The 10,776-nt window shown below is 48.6% G+C and overlaps 1 protein-coding gene across 8 annotated transcripts in view; it reads right to left on the bottom strand.

Annotated features, from left to right (window-relative positions):
- Positions 1 to 1,090: 1,090 nt before the first annotated feature.
- Positions 1,091 to 10,776, bottom strand: part of SPATA13 (spermatogenesis associated 13) — a 322,746-nt gene continuing 313,060 nt past the window's right edge. For 7 of the 8 annotated variants that reach the window (XM_050767080.1, XM_050767083.1, XM_050767084.1 and 4 more), the window contains 2 exons: positions 8,010 to 8,084; positions 1,091 to 5,590 (listed from right to left, as the gene is read on the bottom strand). In XM_050767080.1, coding sequence (XP_050623037.1) covers positions 5,415 to 5,590; positions 8,010 to 8,084 — 251 coding nt within the window. In that variant the 3' untranslated portion in view covers positions 1,091 to 5,414. The remainder of the gene's footprint in view (positions 5,591 to 8,009; positions 8,085 to 10,776) is intronic. The other variant, XM_050767081.1, reaches the window with a different exon arrangement.

The following is a 10,776-nucleotide window of genomic DNA, read 5'->3' as shown; positions in this document are numbered from 1 at the left end:
AGAGCCCGCGAGGGAAGCGCAGCCTCGGGCCTCCACGGGCCACGCGCGCCCCATTCCGGGCTCTCCCACGTCTGCACTCTCCAGCCCAGCCACGCCGAGGCTTCCAGAACCTGCCCTGCGCCCCGCTTTGCTGACACCCCACCCACCGCGTGGGCTCGTCCCGCCTCCGGGCCCTCCTGCCAGGGCCTGGGGTCCGTGCGAAGCCGGCTCAGGAGTGAGACCCTGGCTCCTACTTACGGGGAAAAGGGCTCCATCCTCTTGGTGCTTCCTGCCCGCAGCGTCTCCAACCTCGGGGTGCTGCGGCCCAGGCTCAGCTCGGTTCTCTCCAGCTTTGCCCGTCTTGCAGGTGCGGAGCAGGGGCGCGCTTATGTTAGGTCATCTCCCCACAACTCCCCTGGAAGAAAATGCCACCCCCATCCCTTTCACTCTCTCCTATACATGGTGCCACTATGCGCTGCCCTATGGGTTGTGGGGATCGCCCCCTCCCCACCCTAGTGCCCGCCCTCCCCAGTGCAGCCCAAGGAGGGGGAGCAGGTCACTTTGGGAAGCAGGTGGATGTTAAGAGTGAACAAAAAGTGGGGAGGAGCCACTTGGCAGCCTTCATAGGAATCCTTTTCTGATTACAGCCACAGCAAACAATGGGCTGTTGACTGAGCTCTTCTGAGCTGTTAGAGAAGGAAATTCTAATCTACCCACCCGCAAAGGGCGAGTGAGCAGGGCCACTAACACAGCTCCTGTGGCCGGGCCTAGCCTTCAGGGGCAGTCAGAGGGCACAGTCTGTTCTCTTTGTCTCCTCTCCATGATCCCTAGCAAAAGCGGCCCCATCCCACTGCTCCCTTCCACATCCCTCTTACTCCAACCACTGGCTTTTCTCAAGCCAGGGTGCCCTCCTAGGCTGCCCTCAGAGCCCTCCCTCTCCCACGCCTACCCAGGGGTTACATGGAGCTCCTCAATGGATGAGTTGTTGCCACTGAGAAGTCTAGGGACATCAGGGCAGCAGAGGCACTACAAGTCCCAGAAGCCCCCGCACCCAGCTCTCCACTTCCTCCTGTTAATAAAGGCTGCTACTCAAATGCATCATCAGAACGAGTTTGGCAAATGAATTTTAATATACAAAACAACAAATATAGATTCACAGCATTTAAAAAATCAAATAACCTTGTAAATTTTTTTTTTTTTTTTTACAAAAAAAGTCAACAAAAATACATATCAAGTTACATCAATCTTGTACATCATACTTCGGCTGCCAACAGCGAATTCCTCAGTTCAGAAGTCCCATCCTTTGACCTATACAGATGACACATCATCTTGAAGTTAACGAGCTAAAATGTTGCCCAAAGTCTTGCAAAGTAGGTTAGCAAGTCATACACAATGGACACTAATATTTACACAAAAAGATTAGAAAGATTAAAAGTATTTTCTAAATATAAAATGTCAGTGCCTGTGAGATAACTAAAGGCAACAATGTAAAGTATGTTGTAGGTAAGTAAACTTACATCAAATATTTAAGCTTTTGCTTTTTTTTTTTTTTTTCCAGATCAGTCATGTTCCACTTATTTTTCCAAAGCCTTCTGAAATCCACTTTCATTGCATCCTGAAAACAACAATATCAGCCAAGGGAAACTTTAATAAACTGATTTGCAGATTAGGTTATTATGGAAAAGCTGGGTCTGCTAGTAAGTTTCACCTAGTTGACTTGGGTCCCGCATTTCTGGCCTGTGAGCTGGTGAAAGAACATTTATTCATAGTTCTTGACACTGTCGTTTGAGGGACACTTCTTTCTTCTCTCCCTGACAAGTAATAGTGCAGAAATACTCCCCCGAACTCCAGGTCATTATGCTGTTCCATTCTGGCTAGGACACCAAGTTGATTTGTATGAAGGAGTATCAGCAATTTGGCTTGCAGAGATTTCCACCTGGTAAAACGCTGGTTCAGCTGGCTTTTACAAAATACTTCTATTGTGAACCAAATTTTGAATTAAATGCACTTTTGCTTTATGTCTAGGTAACAGTCATGTAGGATGGGGGGATTTTCTGAATAAGAATGGCATCGGTTTTCATCTAGGCTAGGTATAAAAAAGGCACGATATTCAGAAATAGTGTTTGATGGTGAAATGTTTTCAACTACAAAATCAGATCTACAGTGGGAAACAAAAATCAGATCGAATGAAAAGCAGCCACGCGGCTGGTATCCCAGGGAAGCTCTGGCGTACTACTGCTGCCCTCTTCCCAGTCTGCAGGCCAAAGACAAAGAAAGCTACTGCTCCAGGATTCTGCAAACATTCAATTTTATGATTTTATAATTGCTTATAATCTACTTCAGGGTTTTTATATGTTTTAGGTATGATCACAATTGAAAAGGCTGCTTTTGACCCAAGGCTACTTCAACTGTCTGCTAACAAAGTCGACAAATTTTCAAACATGAAGAACGAATAGGTGAAATTCCTCAAAATGTTATGTCATTTTTTTTTTTGGCCCATCTATAATATTATGTAATGTAAGGTTAAAAAGAGAGAAAGGCAGAGAGGCTGGAGACAGCAAGATTCCCAGTGAAATTCATACACTGTCCATGGAGGAGGTTCTCTGTTCCCTTTTTTTCCAAGTGGAACATGTGACTCAAATCAGAAGGAAGTTTGGCAAACGGAAAATGAGAATACTTGAGCCTTCTATTCTTTGAAGAACTCAGGCATGTGGTAATAAAACCCAAGCCAGACATGCGGATTTTCAAGAAGTCAAAGGATGTTCTAGCCTTTTAAAAATGTTAGCGGTTTTCAAAATCACCTGAACGTCGAAGTAGGATCTACCCAGGAAAGATCTTTAATCGAGTGACCCTCATACTGTATAAAACTGACCGGGGCAATGAACTGAACCTGATTTAACAAAAACATGTCCTGGTATTCATGAGTCTCTGTTAGGAAGTCCATGGAGGTAGGTGGGAACCGGAAGTCAGGGCTCAGCTGGAAAATAAATTAGGACTCGCCACAAAATGCAAAGCATTTCTTCATTACCCATGAATAAATATTAGGAAATGGAAGCCCTAAGAATGACTCTTAAACTGAATCCTCACGGAAAATGTAACATAAGCAAATGATTCTCTTTACTTCCTTAAACGAATTCTCTTATATTACATTTAAAATAATTTGTTCAAAATTGCTGTACATACAAAAACAACCCTAGCAGAGACCCCTACAGTTATTGCTAGGTGTGCAGGAAAAACATATTAAGTATAGTTTCCAAAATGTATCATTGTATTTTGTTAGTAAAAAGGTCAGTTCTATAAACACAACTAAAGTTGGAATGTCTGTTCAAGAAGGAAACACGCACACACGCCCCCACATGCCACAGGACCTCTCAGAAGCTCCTTCCTGCAGCAACTTCAGTCTCAGGACACGCTGCGCGGCGTGATGGTCCACAGAAGCAACTCAGGGGCTGCCAGCCACAGGGCACCTGAACCCTTAGCAATGCTGCCCATAAGCACGCGTGCCAAGGTGGCTCAGAACGGACATCAGCCGTCACAGAATGTTCCAAGGCTTCACCTGAGAGGACAAAGGTTATGTTTTCTTGATTCATGATGTCACCCCTCAGGAATGGCTCTGGATGTGGGGGGCTTCAGGGGAGAAGGGAGGTGCCACACACCTGCAGACTGAAGAATACACTTTTGTCTCTGACATCACAGACTTGTTTATTCTCAAACATGAGCCTGTTAGAAAAAAAACTTTGCAGGGATTGCATACAAAAATGAGCTTCTCAAATAGAAATCCATTAACAGTGTAACACAGTATCTCCTGTCCAGGGCACTGAGCGGGTTGAAAGGGCATCTCTGTTGCAGAGCCTGCCTTCTCTAGACATAGTTAAAAGTTATGTCATGAAAATGTACAACACAGACAAAGAAAAGGAGGTGATTATCTGCAGGTGTCAGCGCGCATGGCCTTTGTTAATAAAGACTGCTATCTCTGAGCCAAGATATTTTGTGAAGGTCTCTCTTATAAAGAACAAGTCCTCAGAAGCCTGATGACATGCTCAGGTGACACAGTTATGCCCTACTGTTTGGCTTTATGTGATAAAGGCAGCTTCGGATTCCCAAGAAGCAGGACTGCTTTGCCTGTCCTTGCGATTTCACTGGTAAGGACGATGTCGGGAGCAGTGCGGCTTTTTGAGAATGCCTTCTGACCAGTGCATTTTCATATTCACTGTATCATAAATATTAGAGTAAATGAGCTTTTTATATTGCAAACAGTTGTTTGAATGGCAGTTTTTTTTCTGTTTTTTTTTTTTTTTTTTTTTGGAGACATAGAGTCTTGCTCTATCCCCTAGGTTGGAATGCAATGGTGCGATCTCAGCTCACTGCAACCTCTGCTTCCCAGGTTCAAAAGATTCTCCTACCTCAGTCTCCCCAGTAGCTGGGATTACAGGCATGCACCACCATGCCCAGCTAATTTTTGTATTATTAGTAGAGACTGGGCTTTGCAATGTTGGCCAGGCTGGTCTTGAACTCCTGACCTCAGGTGATCCACCTGCCTTGGCCTCCCAAAGTGCTGGGATTACAGGCATGAGCCACCGTGCCCAGCCTTGAATAGCAGTTTCTTAGGTTACAGTATGTGGGCAAGACGTGATTTCTGCTCGGAGTTACTCAAGATGTGTGGGCAGGAGGGAACCGACTCCGGGACAAAGCCAGTGTGCAGGAGGATTTCTCCCTCCTTGCCTGAAAAGCAGTGGATTCTTGAGGATGCGTAAGTTGCTCTGCACTGAGGACTGCGATGAAGGTGACAGGTGCCTCTTGTTTTTCTCCCCTTCGCTTGCAGGAAGAGGAACCTTGCAGGATGACGTCTGTACTACCATTTAGCATCTGTGTGGACAATGCCAGGGAACACCGTGGTCAGCTCCACGGCAGCTGTACGTCCCCCCGTGTTACAGAAGAGAGTAAGAGCTCAATTTCTAAGTGTGACCAGACATGTGCAGCATTGTGTCAACCCCGTCTTGACGACACCCTTGAAAATCGAACGCCGAAGCGATCCTCTAACCTCGTCACCCCGTAGGAGCTGCAAAGCCCTGGATGCTGTGTTAGGACCAGCGGCAGCACTTGCTCACCATCAGCAGGGGTGGCTTCAGCTGCTGCCTCGCCACTCACTGTAGAGCACGGTACCGGGTCCCACATCTGGGCCATCTCCTAGCGGGTCACGGGTGTTTCTGTGTAGTTTTAATAAAGCTTTGTGTCATGACCATCTCCTCCCTTCCACAAAGACAGCTGGGTCTCCAAAGACTGAAGGTGATTCCAAGACCTTCTCTCCTTCATTGATCCCAAAAAGGAAGTTTTTATCACTGGGTCCAAGAAACCTTCCCTGGATTGAAGCACACAAGAAACAAAGACAGTTCTCCTCTTGACACCCAGCTCCGTGGAAGCACAGCCTCCTGTTTTCATTTCCGGAAGGGGGTGAGCCTGTTGAAGGTGTGCCAGAAGAGCGAGGGCTTCCTTTTGGGTTCCGCCAGGCCAAATACCTGCTGCTGGGGGACGCTTGTGGGCATAGTGATGTGGCGCTGGTGGATGGGGTGCAGGCTCTGGTGCGGTGGGGCCACGGGGCACCTGTTGTAGCCTGACTCGGGAGGGGAGAGAGATGGAACAGGGACTGAGGGTCACTTGTTAACCAAAAAGGAAAAAAATGAAAATGCTGAGACTCCAAGTCCAAGTTCTCAGCTAATTCTTTTTTTTTTTTTTTTTTTTTTTTGACAGGGTCTCACTCTGTCGCCCAGGCTGGAGTGCAGTGGTGTGATCTTGGATCACTGCAATCTCTACCTCCCAGGCTCAAGCGATCCTCCCACCTCAGCCTCCTAAGAAGCTGCACCTACAGGGGTGCCACCGTGCCCAGCTAATTTTTGTACTTTTTTGTAGAGAGCTAATTCTTAATTCACATTAACCAAAAAGAAGGTCCAGTAGCTATGCTTGCTATGTTCAGGTACTCCGTGTGGAGCTTGACACAGTCTCTGTCACTGAAATCTCCCAAAAAGCCTCCAAGGAGGGTATTATGACAACTAGACAGGGAAAGAAACTGAATGCCAGGACACGCAGCGGGGAGTGGTGGAATCCAAGCCAGACTGACGGTCACGGTGAATAGCAATAAAATGCTCTAAATGGAAGTCTGGAGCTCATGCTACCTCGGCCCAAATTCTTCTGTGCCATTTACCGGCTGGGATTACTGCAGAAATTATTTGATTTCTCTACTCCTTGGTTCCCCAATCCCTAAAATGGGGATTACAGTACTATGGGGTTGCTATGAGAATTAAATGAATTAATAGAAGTAAAGTGCTTAGAACTGTGCCCCCAATACGTAACCACTCTAATCAAAACTTCACTGGCCTAGGTATTTTTCATCTGTGCAGAGGTAATTTAGAAGGTTTATTAAGATTAGCGATTAGATCTAAAGGTAACTGTGTGAGTCAGCATGGCACGAAGAGGGTGGGCTCTGAAAGCAGGAAGGCCTTGGTTCAGAACCCACCCCTGCCCCTGACCTGCCAGAAGGCTCTCCCTATCTCCCGAGGTGGCAGGAAGGAAGAAATCAGATAACGCAGGCACCGCGTCCCACCGGGTGGCCACCCGTGAATGTCAGCAGTCCTTCCGTTCTGAGGAGCCCGGCTGTGGGGTGAGTGACTCTCAGAAGATACGGACAGAAAACAATGTATTCTGACAAAATGATTTACTAGTAACCTGACATTAGAAGTGGAGATTTTAAAAAAGTAGTAACATGGGTTTTTCTGCTTTAAAGATACTTGTAACTTAGTGGGGAAAATAAATTCTGCATTTGCACGGAGAAAGCAGTGGAGTGCTCAGTGTGGTTTGGGGAAGGAGCTCCTCCTGGCCTTTCAGTCAGTGGCCTGCTGCAGTCCTGGGATTCACTGGTCCTTGCTTTTGCATTTGCAGTCAGGAAAATATGAACAGAGATAAATTTCATAGGGTAATCCTTTTTACAGTAGAAAGATGACTGGAATAAAGTTTCTAAGAATGCAGTGCATATTTTTTGGGAAAAATCCTTATTAGTGAATTCCTGCTGGGCCAGCTATCTGCATTACCAGCAGCGTGGACAGATCCTAGTTCATCAGAGCCCTGGGTATGCAGCCTGGGCATTTTTGAACAGCTGCCCTGGGGATTCTAATGTGCGTGGAGGTTAGGGGATCACTGCCCTAAATCAGCTCATGTGTCTTTTTTTTTTTGAGACGGAATCTGGCTCCGTCACCCAGGCTGGAGTGCAATGGCTGGATCTCAGCTCACTACAAGCTCCGCCTCCCAGGTTTACGCCATTCTCCTGCCTCAGTCTTCCGAGTAGCTGGGACTACAGGCACCCGCCACCTCACCTACAGGCGCCTGTCACCTCACCTGGCTAGTTTTTTTTTGTATTTTTTAGTAGAGATGGGGTTTCACCGGGTTAGCCAGGATGGTCTCGATCTCCTGACCTCGTGATCCGCCCGTCTCGGCCTCCCAAAGTGCTGGGATTACAGGCTTGAGCCACCACGCCCGGCCCTCATGTGTCTTTTTTGGTCTAACTCCTTGCCTGATGTACCGAGCCTTTACATTTTTTTCTTACTTAAACTAGACTATATCCAGCCTATAGCTGATGAAGCAGTTTGGGGTTTGAGATTTTGTCCTCTCATGCTAAAAGAGGCAAGAGGACTTGGTTTTGCCTCAGACTGGTGATGTGCGTGACCCGGTGGCTAACACCATCAGCACTTGGGGGAGGGGAGCGGAGGGGCCGCTGGCGGGCAAGGAGGTCTACCATCCTCTGGCAGAACCTCTGAAGGTTTCCTACGCCCACATCCCAATGGGAGCAAACACTGATGCACATTCAAAACCAAACACAGGCCACCTTCACCTGCCCCCACTTCTGAACCTGCCCTTGAGTTCCAACTTCTACTGTTTTCCTTACTCCAAGCTGGTCACAGGCTGACAACTTGGGGTATGCTCCCCATTTTCAGGAGAATACTGATAAGCATTAAGGAGACAAAGCCTTCTCCATAACTTACCTTTCGACTTTCCATGTCCTGTCTTTTGAGCATTTAACATGGCAAGTTTCTTCTGGTTTTCTGAAATTTCCATTCCTGCATTTAGAAATAAATGCGACATATATTCAGAACACGTGGACCTGTTTCAGAGCAAAACTTGCATCACAGCCCATATCAGCATTGACGTTAACACCATAACCTGAGACCAAGAACCTTAATCCTCAAAGAACCCGGACAGGTTGAAGACCAGCAAAGGGGAAGTCACAAGGATTATCGCCAAGGTGGCCATGTGGTTGTCCTGCAAACCCGGAGAGCTTGGAGAGTGAAACGGGGTGGTGCCCACGAGAATGCAGGATGTCTGTGTGAAGCCCGACACTCCCGGGCAAATGTTCACACAGGGCCATCCCAATTATAACCTAAAGGATGAGGCCCCAGAAGGAGAGCACAGAGCAAAGAGTCCCAGGGCCTGTTCACCCACACGCTACGAGAGCTTTGCACACTAGCAGTTACACCCTGAACAAAGGTACCATATGAGTAGCAGGAACCGGATTCCGTACCCCAGCTGTGCGCAGTGTGTGCCCTGAGCGTTCCCTCACTGTCAAGTCCAGTAGTACAGTGACAGTGTACGTGTGCAGTGCGCGAACTGGGTGAAACAAGAGTCACCGGAAAGACAAGACGAGGCAACCCTTGGCTTCGAAGGATGTGGGGAAGGAGAAGGAAGGACAGAGCTGAATGGCCAGGGCTGGGTGCTGGGGCCCTGCCTTCTCCCGAGGGAAGCCTTCCTCCTGGAGGCAGGCGCTCGCTCCAGCTTGGCAGAGGTGACCCAGGCCCTGCGTCTGCTAGCTCGCACTGCCTGGCTCACTCCCGAGGTTCCCTCTCTACCTCTGCCCACTCTGCTCCCCTGGCCCTGACTCCTTCACATGCCCATTATCTGTCCCAGACTGTCCTGACGTCGGGCTCAGGCTCTGTATGCTGGCCACTGGGGCTGTCCCTGCCTCCAAGGCCCTTCGTGTCCATTCTCTCTGACCTGCTACATAAAGTGTCTACCCACACACATGCATCAAGCATGAGGGCTGCCAAAACATTCCAGGCAAGGAATGCATCCAGTTTTATCACACACGCGCCAGTTCCCAGACTTACTGGCTCCGGAGTGCCTCAGTCATACACTCACGTCCTCTGACCACTGGCCATGGGGAGCATCACACGGCAAAGGGCATCACGAGGCCCCTCCTTTCCTTTCTATTGAGAGACACTGTTGAAAGGGTGTAGGATGCCCCCACCTCCCCCCGGCAAATAGTGCCGTCTTCAGGAACCCAAACACTCTGACTTACAGATGACTTCAGGGCCTGCACTAGACAACATCATATGACGAGTAAAACTAAGATTTTGTGGCTCTGTTGTTTTGCATTTTAATAACTGTCATCTTTGAATGAATTCTGGGCACGAGAGTGATTAGCCCTATTCCAATGGGGCCCCAGAGTCTGCACCAATAATCTGTGGCTGTTGCTGGGAATCGGATGTCCTTTTAGTCTAAAGGACACCCCCACACTTGGTGTAAGGGGCCGCCTGTGATGTGGGGAGCTCTGTATCTTGGAGTGGCCCAAATCCAGGCCAACGTCCACCCATTGAGTGTTTCCAAGGAGATCCCTGCTTCCGCTTTAGCCTGACCAACTTCTGAATCCCTCCAACTCTACTGCAGAATCTCACAAAACCTCCTGTGGGTGAGACCAAATTCCGTAGCCAAGCTTCGAGCCAGTGGCTGGGGAGGACAGAAGCAGCACTTCCTGGTTTTCAGTTCTGTCCTCATGGCAGTGGGCAAGGATGGGGAGGGGGTACGCTGGCTCCCCTCCATCCTGGACCACGACTTTTGAGGGCTGGGCTCACTTGAGCTGCAGAGAGAAATATCCTTCACTGTGGCAACCCTGACTTCCATTCAACAGATTGTGCTCAAAACCCTCAAGAGTTTGGGAGGCAATGAAACAGGGGCTCAGAGACTATGGGTGCTGCCATCACTAATGCCAGGCATGGCAGCTTCGTTCTCAGGGGCCACACAGCACCACCAGGTCAGCAGAAGCTGGGAAGACAAACCAAAGACGTACGAATGTAACACTGGGTGTGAAGGACCATCGCCTTAACTGCAATGGACGACGGGTGTCCTGAGTTTCATAGGGAGAGATGGGCAGCATGTGGGCAGGCTGCTGGGTGTGGATCAACTGTGGCAGTGAGGCACCCTGAAGGTACTGCACGGGCACAGCCAAAGGGGAGGCCTCCAGCATCACGAGATGATACTTTTTTTTTTTTTGAGACGGAGTCGCGCTCTGTCGCCCAGGCTGGAGTGCAGGTGCACAATCTTGGCTCACTGCAAGCTCCACCTTCTGGCTTCACACCATTCTCCTGCCTCAGCCTCCCGAGTAGCTGGGACTACAGGTGCCCACCACCACGCCTGGCTAATTTTTTTAATTTTTAGTAGAGATGGTGTTTCACTGTGTTAGCCAGGATGGTCTCCATCTCCTGACCTTGTGATCCGCCTGCCTCGGCCTCCCAAAGTGCTGGGATTACAGGCATGAGCCACAGTGCCCAGCCCACATGATACTTCTGATACCCTGGGTGATGGTCACCATAGTGGGGTTCCATCTCTGGGGTTACGCCGAGCTGGTTTTATTATTTATTCTTCTACCCTGCATGTGGCATCCAAAGTGCTGGATTTAAATGTTATGTGGCCACAGGGCAAGAGTGGGCCAGTTCCATAAGCCTCAATTTTCTCATCTGTAAATTGGGTATAACAGTA

This window comes from Macaca thibetana, chromosome 17 (genome assembly GCF_024542745.1).
Source record: "Macaca thibetana thibetana isolate TM-01 chromosome 17, ASM2454274v1, whole genome shotgun sequence".
Taxonomy (NCBI): Eukaryota; Metazoa; Chordata; class Mammalia; order Primates; family Cercopithecidae; genus Macaca; species Macaca thibetana.
Note: the sequence above shows the minus strand (reverse complement) of the source record. Positions and strands in the feature narration are given on the sequence as shown.